This window comes from Alosa alosa, chromosome 11 (genome assembly GCF_017589495.1).
Source record: "Alosa alosa isolate M-15738 ecotype Scorff River chromosome 11, AALO_Geno_1.1, whole genome shotgun sequence".
Lineage (NCBI taxonomy): Eukaryota > Metazoa > Chordata > Actinopteri > Clupeiformes > Clupeidae > Alosa > Alosa alosa.
Window position 1 is genome coordinate 5,826,097 of NC_063199.1, and position 23,038 is coordinate 5,849,134.

A 23,038-nucleotide genomic window follows, 5' to 3' on the forward strand; every position below is an offset into this window, starting at 1 on the left:
AGTGCTAAAAGCAAGGATTTGACATTAAAAGAGTTACACATGTACACCGATGTTTGGTATTAGCCTAATGTATCTTACAACCTATTAGCCTACTAGATCAATGGAAATGGGCCTGTGTTGTGCTGTATCAATGTTACATTATATCCTCAGAAACAGACGATAAAAAAAAAAACGTAATTTTAATGGATGTTTATGTGTCTGATTGGTGGGCAGTTTATTCGATGCTAATTGGATGTGATAATGATGTCGTATCTTGTCACTCAATCTGTAAAATTGTCACTGAGGTAAATTGCAGGAAAGGGACACCCAGATCAATGCAGTGATTAATTTGACCATCATTTAAAAGGTTTATGTGCACAGCAAAACACTTATTGGCTATTCTTCAAATTTCTTAAAAATATTACACTAAGCACTTTCCCTCACAGAAAAAAGATCAGATGGTCCAAAATGAACAAACTTTATTAGAGACACAGTAAGACACTAACATATCAAAAGGCAGAGGTGTGTTTGTAAATTTACATTTCTTATCCTAGTGAGGATTCAATGATGTTTACAGTCACTTACATGCTTAGAAATACAATAACTTATGTTTATGGGTGGTTATCAGATGTTATTTTTCCCAAACTGATGTACTGTATGTGTAATGACGTGGGCTCGTTCACACCATCACACAATGTGGGGGTTGGGGAGACAGTTGTAAAAATAGTAATTTATTAAGAAAAAGTACAATCTAGCCAGGTCAATAATATGTATCTAGGGCAGTGGTCCCCAAACTACGGCCCGCCACCTCAGTTTAGGTGGCCCCCCAAAACATGTCCGTGGTATATAGAATCCGGCCCGCACGGGAGTACAACATCGTCAAACTATAACCTCCGTAATTTCCCCCATTCATTCTCTATGGCGGGTCTTAACAGTACACATGTAATACTCTTTTTGTCCACTGGTGGTTGTTTTGGCGCTGTTTCGCGTTTGCCATCGAAAACGGAATGAAATGTACAGTATAGTAGGCCTACTGTACCTGCAAACAATGTAAGAGGCCTCTGCTGACTGCATCAGTGCTCAAAGTATTCTAAAAGTTTATCAATTAATTGTTAATAACTAACTAACTTCTATTCAAGTCATAATTCTGGAACTTTCTGGTATAATTATTTATATTTTTTATTCACTCGTTCAATATTCATACAGAGTTCACAAAGTTCTCATCAGGTGAGTGAAAGTTAGAATGGTGGTCATTTCAGATGTTTCTGCCACCACTTCATAAAACTCATCGTTTGAGAACTTTAAATTTGTAGGATATTGCTTGTTCACAACTTGAGCTGTGTATGCAAAGTTCAGAGTTCAAAATATACTTTTGGGACTCCCTGCTTATAGTTTTGAGAATGCTATTATTAGTATTATTTCATTTGAGCTACATTTTACACTGATATGGCAAGATGGCAATATAAACACAGATAACAATGGTATTAAATTGCAATAGCCTATATATTAAATGTAATGGAACATTCAACTAAGGTAGACTGCCTTTGTTCACAGCGCTAAGCTATTTATGGTTACTGATATACTCCGAGTCTCTGGCCCTCTCTTAGAGCCAGGCATAGTGAGCTGGCCCTCGGTAGAAAAAGTTTGGGGACCACTGATCAAGGGTATGTTGGTGAAGTGTTGTGCCTGTATTGATGTAGTGAGCGTCAAGTAGATCAGTGTGGGAATGTTAGCTGTGAAGGAAGAAAATCATAAGAATCATTAAGATACGAGTGAGATACAGAATGATAAAGAGTGTGTCTGTGAATGAAGTAAGTTGGATAGTGGCTATAAAAGAAAAGTGCCCACCTATGCAAAGTCCTGTAATGTATTTACATTGCATTGAAACGCATTGTGTGGCAAAGATCAGAAAAGAAGAGTGGTTGCACTCGAAGCCTATCTGGTCTGTTGTCTATTTATAGGCAACAGCACACACAGGAGAACAGGATTGTGCCTGTTTTTGAGTTAACATCTTTTTAGGTTGAACTGTGTCTAGCTGTGTCCTGCTTGTGGGTCAGGTCTAGAAACTGGCCAAAAAAGAAACAGCAGACACTGAGCCCCTCCTTAAGGAACACTGTACAGATTTGACTCACACCATATACACTTACATGTTTAATTGCACCTCTGACCTTGAGCATAAGACTGCAGCTGTTGCAATAAATGGAAAGGACTGTCAGTTAAAGGAAGGTAGCACCCTGATTACGCATGATATATTTACATATTTGGTATTGCTGGATTCAGCACAATCTTTCTAACAAAATGGATTTGCATCATTAAATACTCACAAGTTGTGTATATGTGTGTGTGTTGGGAATTGTGAAGAACTGACATATATAGGCTACCTGATACATGGCCAGGGGCAGCCGTGGCTTACTGGTTAGTGATTCGGACTGTAACCGGAGGGTTGCCGGTTCGAACCCTGACCAGTAGGCACGGCTGAAGTGCCCTTGAGCAAGGCACCTAACCCCTCACTGCTCCCCGAGCGCCGCCGTTGTAGCAGGCAGCTCACTGCGCCGGGATTAGTGTGTGCTTCACCTCACTGTGTGTTCACTGTGTGCTGTTTGTGTTTCACTAATTCACCGATTGGGTTAAATGCAGAGACCAAATTTCCCTCACGGGATCAAAAAAGTATATATACTTATATTTATGTGGCCCGATACAGAAAACTTCAGCAATGAAAAGCCTTTTATGGGGTTCCAGGCCAAAGGTTATTGCTATATGGATTATTTTCTAGGCCCTCACAGTTGTCTATGTCCATAATTTGTTAGTAGCCTACGAGATTCGCATTGTAATGTATCAGTTGTTTAAACTTACCCCATCACGTAAACTTTCAAACTATTATAATATATCAGTTTCAACTTACCATTTAATGTAGAAGTTGGCAAACCGACAAACGTTCCTGCAATTTACCTCAGAGTGACAATTTTACAGATTGAGTGACAAGAAAGATACGACATCAATATCACATCCAATTAGCATCGAATAAACAACTGCCCACCAATCAGACACATAAACATCCATGAAATTGCGTTTTTTTATCGTCTGTTTCCGAGGATATAATGTAACATTGATACAGCACAACACAGGCCCATTTCCATTGATCTTGTAGGCTAATAGGTTGTAAGATCAGGGCCGTGGGAAGTGAGTTTTGGTTGGGGGTGCTGTAGTGGCACCGAAATCGACGGTGAACACGTGAAATATAAAACTGTTGAACACCAACATTAATAAAACGTAATAATTATTGACGCTTCTGATATGGGTGTCAAAACAGGCTAAAGACCCTATCGCACAGCATATTAGACAGAACACATTGACTCAAAACATATGCATAACATAGGCCTACACAACGCAATATTCATAGGCTAGCCTACATTAAATTGATCCACATATCACAAATATAGCCTACAACAAATGCTGACATAATAAATGGACAGTGTAGCCCAGTGGTCCCCAAACTACGGCCCGCCACCTCATTTTGGGTGGCCCCCCAAAACATGTCCGTAGTATATATCATCCGGCCCGCACAGGAGTACAACATCGTCAAACTAAAACCTCCGCAATTTCCCCCATTCATTCTCTATGGCGAGTCTTAACAGTACACATGTAATACTCGATTTGTCCACCGGTGTTTTTTTTGGCGCTGTTTTGTGTTTGCCATCGAAAACGGAATGAAATGTAAGCCTACCTACTAAGTTAGAATGGTGGTCATTTCAGACCACTTCAGCACATAAAATTCTCATAGTTTGAGAACTTTAAATTATTTGTAGGATATTCACAGAGCCCGTTTACGGAGAGCCGGATCACTCCCTATTAACTCCATTGTACCTGCAATCTGTTGCAGTTCCGCTAGGGGCGATCACGAATAAGTGCAAAAACAATGGGGGTCTATGGAGCTAGCCTATCATATTCTCCAACCACGGCGGCCTCCCTTGAAACAACACAAGAGATTAATCAAAGATTGTTAAGGCGCCTTAACAATCTTTGGATTAATCTCGCTCCTCGTTACAAATAGGCAAGGTCTATTCACTAAATTAACACTAAATTACAGATAAACACTCTTCAGAGACATTTTCCTTCTTGCTCAACCATAGTAGGCAGTTGTAATAGCTTCCTGTAGCCTTTGTTTTCCGAGCTAATCATGAACAGTTTCGGAGGTCGTGATTTTTTAAAGTCGGGTCCTCCGAGTTTACGACCGGCATGAAGCAGTAAACCAGAGAATGTCTAATAAGGGGAGAACTGCCACTCTCGGAAAACTTCCGGTTTCTGAACTGGTTGCAGTTCCTTCTGTGGTTCCACATGAGGGCGCTCGTCCACGAGTGCAGAATGCATGGAGGTCTATGGAGCTGTACCCCTCAAAATCCACTTTTCTCGGGATATAATTTGTTTTGAAGTAATTTGAGTATTGTATTCGAAAGGGGAGGCAAAGAAAATACACTTGGTTGAGTATTATATTTTTTAAAGTCACTTAATTGTTCTAAAAAGCTTTTCAAATGTGTCAATGACGTCATTCATTAGCACAATGCTAGCGTGTTATGTGCAACAACGACCCAACCTGTAAGAAATCAAAAGGACATAAGTACTCGTTCATTCAACTTTTGACCTATAACCCATGTTGAAGTTATACATACTACAATCAAATCTGAGATTTGTCAACGACAATCAGGTGAAAGAGACAAATTTAGCCGTCTAGCTCCATTGACTTCCATTCATTCTGCCCTCATGGTGATCGCCCCCAGTGGAACTCTGGTGGATCTGCATCCAAAATTCGGTACAATAGAGTGGTGAAGTCCCGCCCCTTCCATTTGCCTCCATGGGACCTATCTTTCAAAAAATTTTGAACGGCAGTCTATGGCGAAAAATAAATTATTTTCTGGTCCCGGTTGACTTGTGCCTTGAATTACCCATATGATGTTTGTCAATTTTAAAGACAATTTTTCATGTAAAGACATTTGCCGTTTGTTTCGTAACTATTGAATTACAACATTGTGAAAGATCGTAATTCCAACGACTCATCCCATCAGTCGCGTACCCATCGACTCATACCCATCAGTCGCGCTAGTGACGTTAGCTCATTCACAGCCACACTAGATTGTACAAGCATACCAGCAGCAGGTCTGAATTGGGCTTTCCTTGCCGAAGAAAATACCATGAGTCAGAGGATTAAACACATCAGGTAAGTTGTATTCGTCCATAGACTATACATTACATACTGTTAAGTGACATAGCAGGCAGCAAGATGCAACCGTTAAGTAGCATAACAGCTCTTATCGTTTCATTACGTTGGTGACGTATTTTATCGCTCGAGGCGAGAGATGTAGTCCACTGAGTGGATTAAGCACAAAACCAATAACTTTTTGAAGTCTATCAAACAACAGTACTTTCTTGACGTGAAAAATTATCTTTTAAATTCACACACATCATATGTGAAATTTGTGGCACAATTCAAACTGGACCAAAAAAGAATTGTTATCTCTCCATTAACTCCCGTTCATAATTTTTTGAAAGATAAGTCCCATGGACCAGAAGTAGAAGGGGCGGGACTTCACCACTCTATGGGACAGAGTGGCAAGGCTCTCCCAGAGCCCGTCTAAGGATTATTAGACATTCTCTGGCTCTCCGTAGACGGGCTCTGAGTAAACCAAACGCCAGAAAGTTAATCAGGCGTTCCTCCAATCAGGTAGGTGTATTCCAGAAGAGGACATTTCTCGCGATATCATCAAACACTGTAAATTGGCGGAGCTGCAACGTTGCATTTTCGGCAACAACCACCATCGGCGCGTCATTGGGAAAGCTACAGCGACAGTAGAGAGCAGCCCTTTGGGTGAGCTTATCTAAAGCGAAAACCATTAACCAAAAATGACGAGTAAGTAGTGCTGTTGGGATTATGATAACTTCATTCTGGTTATTTAAAGTCACTGCCTACATTGCAATGGTGCATAGCCTACGATGCATGTCGACACCCATTTGTGAGCTAGCTCTTGGGCTAACGTTGTTTGCTTGGCTAAATGGAAACTAGCTAATGTTTACTTCCTTGTTAAACAGCTACACTCCAGACCAATTATTTGGTATCCTTTTGAAAAGAACGACTTTGAAATTGTCTACCAGTACACTCGCAGCTTCACCACGAGCTACATTCGCAGCGAACCTTAAACCAAACCATCTCTTCTACTAGTTTAACGTTAGCTACCAAGCTAATGTGCTTGTTACAACGTTAGCTAGCCAGCTACTATTTTTAAAGTGGTGATGAAAAGCTTTCCATAACAGGAAAAAACGTTGGTTGTTCAACAATCAGTATGCGCGTTCTTGTAGGGGGAAACCAGCGTGAACTTGCCCGACAGAAGAATGCGAAGAAGCAGAATGAGAACGGCAAGGGCAAGCGCAATGATGATGGCCTCTCGGCTGCTGCGAGGAAACAGAGGTGTGCATCTAGATAGCCAATGTTGACCAGCGAGGACCAAGTAGTACAGAGCAGTCGGTGGGCCAATCCTCAAGAACTCTAACTGTTAATACGGAAGATGGTGCCTTGCAGACGAGAATCATCATGCTATGAATCAAACGGCACCTCAGTTCAAGCACTTGTGGGCTAAACCCACATTCCTCACAATTGGTTTGCAATTTTTGTGCAGAAGGAAAAAGTTCTGATTCTACTCTGTCTATGCCTGTTCTAATTTAAATGTTTTTTCTTTCCAATTTGCAGGGATGCCGAAATAATGCAGCAAAAGCAGAAGGCGGCAAATGATAAAAAAAGGGCCAGGTTCTAAATAGTGTCAGACTGATATGGATCCCCCTCACACCAAGATCACCTACGTTTTTAATATTGCCCTATGTGACTGAGAATGAATTTGGGTACTCGTGTGTTGAGGCTCCAGAAAGCAGACCATTGTTGTATCTTTATAACTGTGAGGGGTGCTCTTTATTTTTATTTTATTTTAAAAATCAGTGTCCCATCTTTTGAAGCAGACTCTTTGGTTGAATGAGGATTTGGCTGTTTGATCACCACAGTGCACAGGTCTCAGTTTTCTTGATCAGGATTTACAATGTAAACAAAAGCTGCAAGAATGAACAGACTAATCCATAGTTTGGAAGTAACCCAATCCTGTATTTTTGTAACCTCTCCCTCTCCTTCCTCAATTGTAATAATGTAATAAATGTAAATCTTTCATGCACATTTTGGACGCAGTGTGTATTTGGTGTTTGTCTTAGAGCCTTAAGTGAAACTCTGTTTTAATGTGAACTTTTTTGATGATGCTAAAGAAAGCACTAATGCAGCATGCTTCTGTATTCAGATTGGTGCAGGTTTGATTTAGCTGACAAAATGTCAGTTTGGTTTGACAAGATTTAAGTGTTCAGGTTTGGTTCTAAGCACCTTGATATGTTCACATGTTATAAATCAGATCTGGTCAAACTAATTCATTTTTGAATGGACGAGACATTTCATAAGTCATCCCCACTGAAACGTTTTACTGCTAGTAATTCCAACATGAACATTCCATTCAGCAGGGGTTTGGTATAAAGTAAAGTGTAATATGAGTAACTTGTCAGCCCCTTGATCTGGGATAATGTGTAAGATTATGGACCCCTAGAGAACGGCACCTGTTTAGTGACATTAATCTGTGTAGCCTATTGATTCAATTCATGAAATGAGGCTTAGGCATGGCAGAAACACCCATTGATTTTACACATCAGGAGAAAAAACATTCAGGTTTTTAATTTGGAACATTTATTGTGTACAACTGATTAAAACAAATACATCTACATACAGTAACCTCAGTCCTGAGACTAATCTTTACAATGGTTTCTTAAGAAACATGTTAATTGCTGCATGGAAATCAGCACAATATTTTGTTCTTGTTTGTGTACATAAAATCAGTACTTTTTAACACTAAGTACTACCACAGCTATTTAGCTAAAATGCATTAACTGCTTCTTATGAGCATGTTATGACAGTCATGCAGACTTTACATAAAACACCATCAATGCAGGAAGCGGTAGGCCTATTGCACAGAGATAAAACTGAAATGATTAGCAAAGTATAAATTATGACCTTGGTATTCTGTATCCCCTATGGTTAAAATATACAAAGTTGTGAAACGTCCCAAAAGAACAATGCATGTGCCCTACACTATGCCTTTTACAATAGAGTTGGGAACTCCATGATAAATATGTCCATCAATATAAAAAGGTTAAGGCACTGCACACTGCGTGTTTACTGTGCTGCATTGCAGCAGTTACCAAATGTCTTCTTTCGACCCGTTTGACTCAGCTTGATGAAGCCCTCTGACTCTCTTCTTACTTTAACGTGTTTCTTAACATCTCTGTGAAGGACAGACAGCACATTTCACAATACTGCTGTGGTGATAATAGGAGTGGCCAGAGACTGGCGATGAGATAGATGCCTTACCTTGCCAAATGGAGGACTGCCTCCACAACATTGGTCCCCTCTTTAGCACTGGTCTCACAGAATAGGGCGTTGTAGGTCTGATAAGGAAGATACAGTATATTACACAAGAAAGAAAAAAAAAAACATCTGTAGAACTCTCTTACGAGTGACTGCCCTGGATACATCTATATGAGGTGCGAGGCCTCACCATAGCAAGTTTCTCTCCGTGTGCGGTGCTCACACAGCTTCCCTTAGGCCTTTCTTCCCGCAGGTCCACCTTGTTTCCAATCACACACATGGGGATGCTTTCCTCGGTGGACTCCTAGAAAAGCAAAACAATTAGGTCTGTACTCAGCTGATCAACATACATACTGCAAGACCACACAATGAGGCTGTGCACTGTACTATGCCATTACACGAGTGCAAAATATCACTACTAACAATAACAGAGGTTAATGTAAGCTTGTCATTTTTGTGGATCTTTGTGGGATACCTGAATCTGTTCCATCCAGTCCCTGACATTGAGAAAGCTACTCTCCGAGGTCACGTCATACAGGAGCAGTACACCATGGGCTTTGCGGAAGTAAGAACGGGCAATGCTCCTGAACCTTCAAGATGTGAACCAAACAGGAGTTAGGTAAAGTGTTTTAAGAGTACTGGAAAGTTGAAGGCCCGGAACATAACTGGGCTTTAGTCCAGGTCTGTGTTTTCCACGGCATCGCTCTTTAGAGATGCTGCTACCATGACAGCTATTATTATTGCTATTAGGAGGTGCATCAACCAGTTATGAGGTGTTAGTCTTGAATAACAAGTCTGGTGACTTCTTTGAAATGATGAATATTATGATTGCCCTTCTCTGTGTACCTTTCTTGTCCTGCTGTGTCCCAGATCTGCAGGGTGGTATTCTCTCCATCCACCAGCATCTTCTTAATCTGGAAGTCCACCCCTATAATCACAATCTCACTTTACATACACACAACTGGGTGTGTGTGTGTGTGTGTGTGTATATATATATATATATATATATGTTGCAAGAACCCAGACCCCCCCCCCCCCTTGCACTTACCCAATGTGGTCTGAATATCACCCTTAAATTCATTGAGACTCAGTCGCAGTAAGAAGCTCGATTTGCCAGACCCAGCATCTCCTGCCAGAACCAGCCTGTACATGGGGGCTGGGCCATCAGATTCCAGCAGGTTTGTCTCCAGTGGCTGTTGATCAAAAACACACTTGTGAACACAATACTTCATAAGTTAAAGTGAGCATACATGTCCGGTGATAACAGGAATAGGAGTTGTGTGCAAAATGATGTAAGATTAATTCATCCTTCATTTTTATTCAAATAAACTTAACAAAGGTTGTAACATGCAAGCCATGTTTTGCCTTTCTTTTTGTACCAAGCATCTGCAATGGTAAATTAAGGAAATGAACTAAAACATCAGCATGGTATGAAACTAGGTCATCAGGTTGTTTGGTCAGATGGACAGCTTGAAAATGATGATCTTACCTTAGGGAAAGCTGACAAACGTCTTCTGATGGAAGATGCAATTGAACTCACTCGACTGGCTGCCACAGACCCATCTACCTCAGACTTTGTCTCCGTCATCTAACAGAAAAAAATATTTTTTTTCTTAACACTTCATACTTCACCCATTCACTAAATATAGCGATCCTTAATGGATTATAATCTGTCTTACTTCCAGCTCTGATGGAGCGTAGGAATAACTATGGTGCACCGTTTCTATGGAGTCTCTGCTCTCGTCGCTGTCATAGTCACTGCCCGAGTCGTCCACATCCATGGACGTGGCCACTCCACTGTCCAGGTATTTCTGTGCCCAGCTTGCCACGTGCTCATACCGTGGTTGAGAGGAATCCATTGTAGCCATTTGCTCCTCTTCACTGGCAAAACTACCCAGAAAGGAGAGCACCTCATTTAAACAGAATTGTCATAGCTGTCCATTTTTGTAGGCTACTGATGGGGTAGCAAAGCACTTTACCTGTTATGGCTTAATGTGCTCTGATGAATGGGCTTCATCTTTCGGGAAGGGTTGTCAAGCTTTGGTGAAAACTGCGGAAAAGACAAGACATGTTGATCATGGCCATATAACAACTGGTTTAGGAACAGACATACTGCCACATCAGGGCTGCAATGGCCTCAAGTCAGATGTGCTGAGAGAAATAGGTCTCTTTGGCACTGCCCTCCACCTAATGACACAGTTCCCATGGGTCCTTCACATGCTTGAGAATTTGAGGGGGTTTGAAAATAGACACAGATTGACATGGGTCATTGAAAGTGCTTGCATTGATGTATTCTATGTAAGAAAAGGAATGATGCCAGATCTGACATCACAGCATCACAGCACAACTGGAAAGTGTTCATACATTCAAGCCTCTCTCTTTCTAATTGTTGTCTGTGAGCTTCTGTAAAGCCATATAGTTCTCATTAGAACATTTCTCAATGTCATAACAGTAATTTACCTTGATCCGTGCCTCAAACTATTGAATGTTGAGCCCTTGCATTTGAGTAAACAGACCTGGAAAAGTCCTTGATTTGTAAAACAAACTGTAGATACCCTGTAACGAGCATTGAACCTCAACAGTACTACCTTGGTCATTCTTTACTTATTTTTGTATTTAAATGATGCAGGCTACCGTCAATTCGAGACAATCACCAATAATGAAAAGCTGTTCAGTAATAGGAGCTTCTCATGCACATCTGTACTTTATTTCTTCATCATGGTAGAACAGAAGTGAGACTTACACGTCTTTTATTAGAGGCCGCATCATTGGCCAGCGCAGAGCGTAGTCCATCGTTGCTGTCGTATAACTTCTTATTCATTTCCCTTCATGATTAAAAGGGGTGGGGGGTATTACATGAGAATAGAGGATTTCCAAAGAACAGTTGTAAAAGGAAATGGAAAAATGCTCAAAATGGCATCTCACTGGAGGATGTCGATGTGATTTGTGTATGACTGGTATTCGAGCACCATCCTCTTCAATTCATTGGTTTCCCTGTGAAAACAAGAAGTAGGCCTAGTACTGGGTACAGACTTAAAGACCATCAGATCGTTATCAATTCTGAACATTTCCACATTGATTCGAAATTGTCAATGTGACACTGGGTTGGAAATCAGTTTACTAGGGAGTTGCACAAGTCTCGCTTCAGTAGAAGTACTGTAATGGTTGCAGTAGCAGTAGTAGCAGTTCTGTAGTGGCTTGTTTGTTATTTATTTGGTACCTCTCATGCTGAAGCTGTTGGTCTGTGTAAGAGTTCTTTAGCTTGTCCAACTCCACCTGTAAGATCGAGATGTTTGTCTGCGCCTTCACAAGACAACTCCTCAGCTCCTCTTTCTCCTAAAATTGAGATATTAATGAGTCTTGACAAAAGATGGATATATTCTGAACAGAGAAATCTACAATTTCATAGAAAAAAGTAACGTCATGATACTATGATAGTCAAATGCACTCAGCATACCTGTGACATTTCATTGAGCTGGTTTCTCAGTTTGTCCACATCTTCCCTGGAGTTATTCAATTCCAGCTCCTCTTGATATTGCTGTACACGTTTCAATAAAAAAAACAAGGGTGAACAGCTGAATACATACTGAATCAAATAACAGAATAGTCAAATGAATCTGAGATATGTCAGTGTTCCGTATTGAATAATATCTCTTGTACAAAACACAAAAGCATTAACTGTACACCCCTACAGCAGGGCCTCTACCCTTGAGAGCCGGTCCACGGTCACTTGCAGGTCAGCCACTTCGTTGTCATGCCTCCTCTGCATCGCTGAGACAGCTCCTTCCATTTTCCTCTGTTCCTGTGGCCGAAAAAAAAAAAAAAAAAAAACAAGAGGTGAAGTGCTTTCATATAAACCGGCCGAACAAAGGGGCCTTCACAGGATTTATAGAGGGCGCTTTGTGAGCGCAAACACCAGCGCTGCCCAGCTCTGCCACGAGAGTCAGCCCCTGACCCTAAGGAATGCAGGTGAACCACTACACTCAGTACACAGAGGAAGAGACTCGGACGACAGCCCACTGTGGGTGTTTTCGGCTTGGATATCTGTTAGTTCACATACCAACGCATTGCTCTTACAAGCGGTTTGTCTGCCTGGTATGTGTCTAAGCTCCAAAAGTTCATGTCTTTGACACCAACAATATGTAACATTGAACAACCAATAACATTTCAAGTGTATTCCTATTTTAACGTCCATGAGTGCGAATGTCAAAGAAAATCTTTACATTACACTGATGAATAAAAAGAATATGTTGGTGTTAGAAGAGGTCTGTCTGGTACTGTATGTGCCTAAACTTCAACAATTCATGTCTTTGACACCTATAATATGAAAAAGATTTCCAGAGTATCCCTATTTTATATCAATGCATGAATGTCACAGACTGCCTTCACACATTATACTGATGCACAATAAAGAATATTATTTAAATCAGAGGAATTCCAAAGTTTATCGTCCCTTCTCCAGATGCTTACCTCCTCCCTGACCCTCTCCTCAGTTCGACGAATCTGCACCTGCACATCCTCCTCGAGTTCAGCCAATTGGCTTGTGTTCATCTCCTCTGTCCTGTCAGTCAACACAACCACAGTCATACACTGATGCAGCAGATGTCCAAAAGGAAAAACACTAAGAAAATGATGATGGCTTACACTCCACCAGAAATGGTTTAAACTCCACAAGAAATGGCTTTTTCCTTTCTGAAAAAGGTCCAGGAGACCGTACAAACAGATTTTGAAAACATATCTTCCTCGCAGTCTCTTGACATTCCCACAGGTCTTCTAGTGATGGCATTCTCTGTGACGCTTAACTAATCACAAAAAAAGTGATACTACAGTCTGTAATAGTCATGTGACTTTACTTGACCAATCATTCATGAATGGAGGAGGGACGTTTTGAATCACTGGTCACAGATATGCAAGACAAGATACCCTACCAAAGGACATTCCGGACAAAAAAAACATTGTTTTTCCTATCTCAAACTTTAGTTAGAACAACATGTATTCAGATACCATGGTCCATTGCAAATTGCACATCACAAATAATCTGGTAGGATAGTTTTACAATAATTATCCTTGCAGAAGAATTACCAGTAATCTTTACAGTTCAGAGACTGTGAAAAGACCTTCTGAGCTGAAGTACAAGCAGAGCAAGCTAAATAATTTCCAGACTTCCTTCTTCCCTGTACTAGACAATTCACCTGCATTTCATGAAAATCACAGTCTGGAAAATAACAATGGAACAGCCTTGAACAATTCAGCCTTGAGACAAATCCACCTTTGAGGCTTTGTTAACACCCAACTACTTAACCCTTGTAAGGTGTTCATATTTTTGTTACACAGCCAATGTTCCTGGATCTGGTGGACCCACCCCACCACATTATTAAGCTTCTAAATCAATACAGCCATTACAATTTATGTAAAAATACTTAACAGATGTTTACTTTAGCTCAATCACCAATGTTATATACATCATTTATGGTTCATATTTGCCATTTACCCCTGTGAGATCACATTTATGATCATATGATCATTTTGTTTTTTTTGTGAGAAAATTAGGAAATTCCATTAGCCTATATATTTTGGAACTTTGTGTGGGAATACCAGGTGCAGAAAGACAACATTTCCACACACACACACACACACACACACACACATACACACACACACATACACACACAGCAGGCCTATTTAGGAGGAGGACACATTTAAGGTACATAGCACCTACATTACATTCGGGTCAAGTAGACCCGAACACCTCATATGTAATAGTTATGTGTAGGTGGGGCATACCGTGTGGAGTCATTGAAAATATCTAATAGTTATTTTTTATGTTCTTCACAGAAAATGAGCCAAGGAGTTAGAAGAAATAACAAATAGCCTAATTTTGTCTTTCAAACATTGAAAACGGGTCCCACACAGACCCAAACACCAAGGGTTAAATGAATCACATATTGTGAATCATGGTGAATACAATGCCTCATACTGAGAGCTCAAAATCTGAATCTGAACACTTGTTTACTGAATTACTTGCTACCAAGAACTGACGTCAGTTGAAATCAGTAGCCTACCTTATCAGTTGTGTGCTTCTGATTAAGCAATAATAACTACATCAGTGTCCAAATTGACACCCTAGCTGCTTGGTCGAAACTCATGAATGAGATGTGACATCCAGTAATGACATGATGGTCAAGAGCCATCTCCAATATGGACACAAACACTATGTCACATTTCTGTACTGGCTCAACGAGGACATGCAAGGTCAAGCAAACTGACTCAGACCATCAAATGTATTACATAATAACCATTAAGCTTATCTGAAGTGAAGGTGGTGTCATATGCTAGATACATCTTCATCCATGTATCCACCGGGCTTCTTTAAAAGCTTGCAAGAACTGAAATGCACTGTTCATTTTTATCAGATAAACGTTTTCAAGAGCCTCCAGTCTACTGATCTCAAACTACCCAAACATCTATCTCAATGAAATATATTATCTGCTATACAGAATTGTTCAGAGGTAAGGACACTGTTAACTGTATATGTAAAGCCCCTCTCCTCACCGCCTCAGGCTGGTTTCAAGCTGCTCATTCTCCAGACGCTGCTCTCGACTCTCGTTGACCAGACCCTGGATGAGTTCTTCATACTGCTGTAGTAACTGTACATCAGAGGATCCATAGATCTGTATGTACAACTCACTGAGTGGATCCCGTAACCTGGAAACAAAGGTCAGATGAATGCTTCAAACATGGTCAATTCCCACACATATCCAGTATAGGCTAATGTCAAGACAATTAGGCCACAATTAGACAGGCCTATAGGCTACTGTTTCTCTTCCCCATTGACTGCTAGTTGAGCAACAAACTTCTGTCATGCTGTAGGCCTGCTCGTATTATTTTCTTACAATGCCAAAAACGTCTTTGTCCATTCCATTCATTCAGTAGGCTACGGTATCCTGAGTTTGTAAGTGAATTGGTTCACAGCTTTAGGTTGGTAAATTCAACAATAGGTTCCTTTAAAAGGAACTCGTTGAAAAAGTTTAACTGTAGCAATCATCGTGTCATTAAAGATGCAATTTAAAGACAGAAATCCAATTCACATGCATAAACTGACTTTGAGCTTTACCTTCCCAAAAAGTAAACTATGTCGCCATCCAATGAGTTCTCGAATTGATCCCAAGGGCTGACGTGACTTTGCAGAGAACCCTCAAGTGAGGCCAGGTTAAGGGTCTCCGAAACTTCGAGAAACCGTGACGAAAAGTCGCTGTAATTGATACTCCCGTCCGCGTCCGAGTCGAATTTATTGAATAAAGTTCTCATGTCCTTGTTGGGAACATTGAGCTCCCGGCAAACTACGGCGAAATCTTCTAACTCGATTCGCCCAGATCTGTTTACATCACAGGCAGAAAAAAGCCTTCGAAGGTCTGGTTTATCCATTCTGAAGAGTCAAACAGCCTTGGATCTTTTCAAATGCGTTTCACTTGCAACCAGAGAATAAAAAAGCCTAAAATCCTACATCAAACAAATGCAATTGTGACTCCAAGTGATCCCAAATCGTGTTCTTATATTATAATAATCCATTAAATAATTCCCTTTAAAACTACCTACAACAGGTGAATTCCCCACTTAATTTGCCACACAGGTGAGTTAGCTAAGATCCATGACTGAACAAGACGACACTTTCCTGCTAGAATGGTATTTCAGATGTCTTTGCAATCTGCAGACCATTGGTTCATCACATAAAGGGCGGGACTAAGCTAAGGTAGGCTATACTGTCCAGTTCATGCAATATAATTATTTTGTTTTGAGATTTAAGGATAATTTTCTAATAATTCTGTGTTGGACGTCATTTTAGTTTGATCTGTGAAAGAAACTTGTTTGTTTATCAATGTTGCAATGAATGCTTATTCTGAATTATTAATGAATAAACAATTACTTTTAACTTTCTTTTGAATAGCATATTTGGAAATTGTTGTCATTTCTCTGGTATGTGGTAATTTGCATGTGACTATGCAAGAGCCAAACAAAAATCTGTTTCAGTATTTAGGCAACTAGGCCATTCCCCTTTAATCTTGTTATTTTCCTTTCAGGCGTGGACTCCTTTATCTGAACTGACTACCTCTCAGGTTTGTGTATGTTCTTGTGACTAAACCACCGCACCCTGAATAATTTGAATGAAATAATAGCTGTTAACAACCAGGTGCATTGAATCTCAACGAGAACTGGATCTAATAGTGCTATAATAGGCTATTATAATCTCAGTAAGAATCCCTTTTGAGACCATCTTTGAGTTGAAATTGTAGAATGCTAAATGTTCTTCCTTGTCATGGGTTCAGTGAGTCTCATTTTTAACGCCAATCTCTGTGCAAACAAGGCCACTCCACCTACACTTAAACAAGATTGATGTGTTGACGATTCAGCCAGTGTAACTTTTTCACTGACGTAGAGTCATGCAACTCAGATAGTCATTGACAATGGCACTGCATATGCACTGTGTGTACTGATGTGTGCTGCTGCATGAAGCCAAGGGTGGGGAGTTTACTGCAGGAGATGAAATCTATAATCCTGCTGCCCTTTTAAGGAGGCAAATGAGGGTTTCAACAGTCATCACTTTCTCAAAAGAAGTAATATGAGTTGGTATATATATTATATATAACATGGCAGTGAATGCACTAAAGAGTTTAAACATGGCAGTGAATGCACTAAAGGAAAAAGCTCGAAGAGCCCTAAATGCAATTAAAAGAAAATTTTATAATCTCCAAATTCCAATTAAAATCTGTCTTAAAATATTTGATAGTGTCATCCAGCCCATTGCGCTGTATGGTAGTGAAGTATGGGGTCCACTCAGTCATCATAGATATACTCACTGGAACAAACACACAATAGAATCTCTATACATGCTTTGTTCTGCAGATACATTCTACAAGTACATAGAAAAACACCAACAAATGTATGTAGAGCAGAATTAGGTAGATACCCACTAATCATTAACATCAACAAAAGAGCACTCAATTTTCTAAATCACCTTAAATCCAGCCCACAAGATACCCTTCATTCTAAAGCCCTCCAAACCCAAGAGCTGAACCCAGAAAAAAGTCCCCTACATCAGTTGTTGCAGAGCCACTTTGATCAGTCTCACAACAACACTGTTTTCCAAAAACCAATCAGAGTAAACCAAATTATGAAACAATGTAAAGAATCCTATTTGGAATATTGGAAAGAAGAAACTAAAAATCAAAGCAGATTATAATGCTATCTGGCCCTAAACCGAGAATATAAATTAGCAGAATATCTTAATACTGTCAGAGATAGAAAACAGAGACTGACCCTTACCAACTACAGGCTAAGTGACCACAAATTGGAAATCGAAAAAGGAAGACTCAGAAAATCATGGCAACCAAAAGAACATAGAATATGTGGTTACTGCATGACAGGTGAGGTCGAGACAGAGATGCACTTTCTCCTACAATGTACATCCTTCGATCAAACAAGAAACCTTTTCTTCAACAAATTTAACTCAGAAATTCCTAATTTTAATGAACTTAATGACATATCAAAATTAAATATACTATTAGGAGAAGGAGATAAAGCATATCTTGCTGCCCAGTATGTATCAACATGCCACAATCTGAGGGACAATGAGCGACCTATATCGACAAATAAACACACACACAGACACACGCACAGACAGACACACACACACACACACACTGCATTTTATTTGACTTTTACCTATTTATTTTATTCTTATGAAAATCTACTGACATGTATGTGTTCAGATTTATTGTATAACTGCTTTGGCAATATAAGTGAGCTTGTCATGCCAATAAAGCATTCTTGAATTGAATTGGTATAAACAGGTGGCTTGGAGGTTTGCGGTGCTAGATTTAAGCTCAGTCTGCATTGTTATGTAGATGAACTAACTCAACAACATATTCTAAAAACAGATGACTTGAGCCACACAATTTGGAGGGAATCTTGCCATACAGGTCAGACACTATTTAACTTAGTTAGATAGCGCCTGACTAGTATGGACTGAATCCAGCATGATTTGGCACAAACAGGTGTGACTCAGATCATACGTTTTAAGAATATGCTTCAAGGTTTCCTCATACTTCCATTTATGCACCTCTCCACATACAAACACTTTGGCACTGTACCTGGATGCTGAAGGAGTTTCATTAACTGAAATGATATACAATGTGAAATGGAATGAAAGAGCTATTGTTTACTTTCCAAAGAGGATATACAGCATCAAACATCAAACATATATTTTATCTGTTTTATTTTAGAAAATTAAAATAAAGTGCTTTTTATGTACAGTATAATAAAACAACAGAAACAGTAGTGATGTATAATACATAAAAATACATTTCACAACAGCTTTTTGTACAATGGCAGCTCCATTTACAAATACACCTTTACATAAAAGTTTACACAATGTCAACAATGAGTCTGACAGACTTGGCACACTGTTGCCATGACTCTGGAGTGCCTCTGCACCTGGGAGGAGGGCCAGCAGCCTCCTCTGCTTAACTCAAGGAGATCAAAGACCTCACTACAGTCCCATAAAAACATAAGTCTGTCACTGAAGTACAATGCAGCGTGTGTGGATAAACAATAAAATCTGCTCTGAGTCGTCTGAATATTATAACTACTTTTGTACGGCATTGTTTGTCAGTGGATGAGCAGGTAAAAGCCAATTTTCTTTATAATAACCACAGGTTGTTTTATGTACCTATGCACATTTTAAATCGCAAATGAAAGACAAATGTAAAAAAGAAGACAGAAAAATATATGTTAGTCATGGATTCTTTGTGCTTCAAATATGTGTGTGTGTGTGTGTGTGTGTGTGTGTGTGTGTGTGTGTGGGTGTGCATGCTTCTCTGTGTGTGAGAGTGCATGCACCATTGTGTGTGTGTGTGTGTGTGTGATTAATGAATACAGGTACAGTATGTGTATTTGCAGTACTTAGTATATGGGGTATAGAACTCTAGATAGACCGTTTTTTATGCACAGTACATACATAACCAGTGGTGGACTGTTGCACAGACAGCCTTCCAATTTACAGTGGTTTACGACAATAATCTGCTTTTAAAATGATAAAATCAACACATTTAGCTTTTTATTGGTTCTATTGTGCAGTTACTGGCCACAAATGAAAGGCATTGAATCAAATATATTGATTTCATAATCTTTGAGTGAGCCTGAATGACATTTTTGATCTACCACGAAATAGCATGCAGTTGACAAGGCTGCTATTTGGTTAACCTGATCATGTTGTCACAAGGCTAGAAGCACATTATTTGATGTCCGTTAACAACCTTGGAGTCATAAAATGTTGCTTGAAGGCATCTTCAAAAAGAAAACATGACAAGAACCTGCTACAGAACTGTAAAATAACAAAATAAATAAAATAAAAAACATTCCCAACTAAGGCTTCCCAACATTCTGTGCAAAAAACAATGCATTGTGGGTTAAAGCAGCTTTGTGCTGTCTGTCTGCCCCTACACTACAGAAACCTTCCATTTACAACAGTCCCCACAAACACAGTTAGAATGTACATATATACACATCTTTCCCATTACAGCCTGTTAGCAGTATGCCTTTTGCTCAGCTACTTTGTCTGACGAAATGAAATGAAAAATACCTTATACAATTGCTAGACTATATTTAAATAAGACACTAAATGTTTTACTTAAAGATATTTTGGAATACTTTCAATGAGTGTGTCACTACATTCCACCATAACAATATTTGCATTTGCTGCTGCTGCTGTTGCAAAAAAAAAACTGGCAACAATTTCACAAAATTTTCACTACATGACGGTGCGTCATATGGTTCAGAATAGTTTTATCTTTGGAAATAAATGAAATGCATTTATATATATATATAGATATATTTCTTTTAGGTCACATTGTCATGAATCATTAAGGTAGTGGGTATGAAACTGAGACAACAGTACCCCTGTCAAGCTATGGAGTTTTAAAATTATGCTTACAGAACACATAATACACAGAACCCAGAGAGGTGTGGTTGGGCAACACATTTAGTCTTTTTTGTGTGTTGATACAGTATTTAGGTAGATTTTACTTCACTGTGGTTCCGCCTGCTTGCATGATCATTCATTCACTGGTCCAAACATAGTCTGTGTTCATATCTAAAATGAACTGTTTCTCATACAGCCCACATACAGCTAGATAGTCTAATTAATGGATGTCTATTCTCTCCTACTTTCTGACCATTTAATGTATGCTGGTAAACTCTTGTGCTCATAAACACTTTCTTAGGCAAATTTGTATTAGTTTCTACTAATGTTGCTCAGATGGACAAAAATGTGTGTCCGTAGGTCCCTAATGTTAAATTGATTGTGCCATGAACCATGTTACATATATGCAACAGGATATCTTTTATTTGTTGCTATTATTTGATTAATGTTGTTTTGTTTGTTTGTTTGTTTTGGCACATACAACATACAATAATTTTTTGGTAATGTAAACAAACACAGAAGGATGTTGGTCATCTCTGCTGGGTGTATCAGTCACTGACCTGCTGACAGTTCAGCTTCCCACATGCTGAACACACTCTCTTACTCGCTGTTTCACTGAGCCCCGATGGTCCCTGTGTATGATTTTGTGCCCCGCTGCTGCTTTGCATCATGGGTAATGTATGCTTGGAGTGCTGGATGCACACTGGGCTCGTTATCGCTCCCATACATGATTGCATGAGTGTGAAACAGAGTTTTGAGGTGTTAGGCTGATAGTTTTGAGGTGTAGGCTGCCACCCAGATGGATGTGTGAGCTAAGTGTCCTGATGACTTTCTGTTTCACATTATTTTATATGCTTTGCATAGTATACTGCCACTTAGTGATGTCACATTATTATTGTATGTATATAGGATCATAAACCTCTTAAACTCATATTTACTCAAATTTCAATAAAGGCAACATATCTTCTAATACCTTGGCATTGACAGTGCTCATATCCCAAAGACATTGTCTGTCCCCTATACTCTGTCCAAACCCCTGTCTGTTCACCACATGGAGCCTGTAGAGTTTGTACAGTCTTAGAGTACCAGTCATTTTAAATGGACTGCAAGTCTGCTGTGGAGTACATTCGTGAGTTCTGCCCTCTCTCTCTACCTCTATGGGAGTCCTCTGGTTGCATCGTAACAAGGGACCACGTCAGCGGGAGTGCTGGTGAAATTGGGACGAGGGCAACACCAGGTGGAATGAAGGCGCATGCCCCACTATGGCGAGCCCCTGGAGGCCTCTGCTCAGCAGCTTCCGAGATGATGTGAGCGAGCGGATCGTTTTTGGACGGACTTCTTCAAGGAGGCCTCTTTGGCGCCCTCCGTGTCAGCTCAGTGGAATACATCATCAGGTTGGCCGAAACGCACTGGACGTTCTGGACACCTTGGCATGGATTCTGACCAAACACCTTTTTTTTTTTTCTTCTGCCCCTTAAGCCTCACTGTAGGAACTATGGGAGCGCTGGTTGTAGCTGACGTAGGGAAATGTGCACAGGACCACAAGACCTAAATGAGGACCTTTTCCATGGGACCAAGTGCAAAAAAGTTTTTCTTCCAACAACAAAAAAAAAGCAAAAGACGAAACACAGATGAGGAGTCCCACTGCGGTGAGTTCAGGACATTACCCTTTAAGTGTTCCCATGTCTGGAGTGTTCTTTTAAAGGATTAAAAGAACACCATTTCCCATCAGTCACCACTGCTTTTGTCAGTCACTTCCTCCTTACATTACTACGCCAGTCGCCACCCACATCACACTATGGAGTCTTTGATCTCGGAGCCCAGGCGGACTCGAGGCCTCGGACACGTGGGTGAGATCTCCACGTGGCTCTCCTTCAGGTTCAGTGGCCTCTTCTCTGACTCAGAGAAGCTCTTGCTGTTCTCGGGCGAGGAGCACTGGTCGTGCGTGGGCGTGCTGCAGAAGTAGTTGTCGTTGAGTGTCTGGTAGCCCTTGTGGTCAGAGACGGACGGCGGCACGGCCGTGTTGCCGTTCAGCGGCAGGCTCTCGTGCGGCGGCTTTCCGCCCGCCAGCCGCGGCTTCTTCTGCGGCATGTTGGGGCACTCGCCCTCCTTCAGCATGGACTTCATGCGCCCGCGGTTGCGGTAGACGACGAACAGCGAGAAGGCCACCAGCGAGAAGGCCAGCAGCGCGCACACCACGATCAGCTCGTTCCAGTACGTCTTGGTCTCCAGCTGGGGAGAGCGCGCCTCGCCCGGCAGCGCGATGGGCTCCTCGCGGGGCGCCAGCGGCGTGCGCGAGCGGCCGAACAGCGTGGTGCTCTCCTGACGCATTGCCTCTGCCCGCACGCAGTAGTTGGCCAGCAGCTGCCGGAAGCCCTCCTCCACCGACCAGCACTCGTAGGTCTCCTGCCGGTCGCCGTGGGCCACCACCACCAAGCCGCCGTCCGGGCTCGGGTAGAGGAACTGGCCGGCGTCCGCGCTGTACTCCCATTGCCTCTCGGCCAGGTTGGAGCGAAGCTTGCACGGGAGCACCCTGAAGGTGTTGGCGGGCATGACGATCAGCTGGCACGAGGACGAACCTAGGGCAAGGGTAGGGAGGAAACCAATCAGCATTTTAACGGCATGTCATCATCTGAGCAATTTGA

The 23,038-nt window shown here is 40.9% G+C and overlaps 3 protein-coding genes across 6 annotated transcripts in view; 1 reads left to right on the plus strand and 2 right to left on the minus strand.

The window, feature by feature from the left end:
- The first annotated feature begins 5,560 nt into the window (after positions 1-5,560).
- On the plus strand, positions 5,561-7,184 carry serf2a (small EDRK-rich factor 2a). 2 transcript variants are annotated; one of them, XM_048257958.1, is made up of 3 exons: positions 5,561-5,881; positions 6,328-6,436; positions 6,716-7,184. In XM_048257958.1, the coding sequence occupies exons 1-3, from the start codon at positions 5,875-5,877 to the stop codon at positions 6,777-6,779; spliced, it is 180 nt and encodes a 59-aa protein (XP_048113915.1). In that variant the 5' UTR covers positions 5,561-5,874; the 3' UTR covers positions 6,780-7,184. The 2 variants fall into 2 exon arrangements, 1 of the variants encoding a protein (XP_048113915.1); XR_007195148.1 differs by lacking the exon at positions 6,328-6,436.
- Positions 7,185-7,721: 537 nt separating this feature from the next.
- On the minus strand, positions 7,722-16,112 carry zgc:162879 (ras and EF-hand domain-containing protein). The gene is made up of 17 exons (XM_048257957.1): positions 15,531-16,112; positions 14,969-15,121; positions 12,887-12,977; positions 12,123-12,218; positions 11,874-11,954; positions 11,637-11,752; positions 11,342-11,410; positions 11,160-11,241; positions 10,396-10,466; positions 10,096-10,306; positions 9,906-10,004; positions 9,465-9,609; positions 9,263-9,344; positions 8,892-9,006; positions 8,607-8,720; positions 8,420-8,496; positions 7,722-8,333 (listed from the first exon to the last, which is right to left on the minus strand). The coding sequence occupies exons 1-17, from the start codon at positions 15,839-15,841 to the stop codon at positions 8,225-8,227; spliced, it is 2,022 nt and encodes a 673-aa protein (XP_048113914.1). The 5' UTR covers positions 15,842-16,112; the 3' UTR covers positions 7,722-8,224.
- A 2,560-nt stretch (positions 16,113-18,672) lies between these two features.
- The window catches only part of sema4ba (sema domain, immunoglobulin domain (Ig), transmembrane domain (TM) and short cytoplasmic domain, (semaphorin) 4Ba), a 65,039-nt gene continuing 60,673 nt past the window's right edge, over positions 18,673-23,038 (minus strand). For all 3 annotated transcript variants that reach the window (XM_048256964.1, XM_048256963.1, XM_048256965.1), the window contains exon 15: positions 18,673-22,972. In XM_048256964.1, coding sequence (XP_048112921.1) covers positions 22,185-22,972 — 788 coding nt within the window. In that variant the 3' untranslated portion in view covers positions 18,673-22,184. The remainder of the gene's footprint in view (positions 22,973-23,038) is intronic.

What these genes read in the sequence shown, in the direction of transcription:
- serf2a (XM_048257958.1), top strand. An exon ending in GCTGCTGCGAGGAAACAGAG is followed by an intron (nt 6,437 to 6,715) that starts GTGTGCATCTAG and finishes TCCAATTTGCAG; the next exon opens with GGATGCCGAAATAATGCAGC.
- zgc:162879 (XM_048257957.1), bottom strand. Translation starts at nt 15,841, where the DNA reads ATGGATAAACCAGACCTTCGAAGGCTTTTTTCTGCCTGTGATGTAAAC. An exon ending in AGGAGAGGGTCAGGGAGGAG is followed by an intron (nt 12,219 to 12,886) that starts GTAAGCATCTGG and finishes TTTCGGCCACAG; the next exon opens with GAACAGAGGAAAATGGAAGG. An exon ending in GACACAGCAGGACAAGAAAG is followed by an intron (nt 9,007 to 9,262) that starts GTACACAGAGAA and finishes CACATCTTGAAG; the next exon opens with GTTCAGGAGCATTGCCCGTT.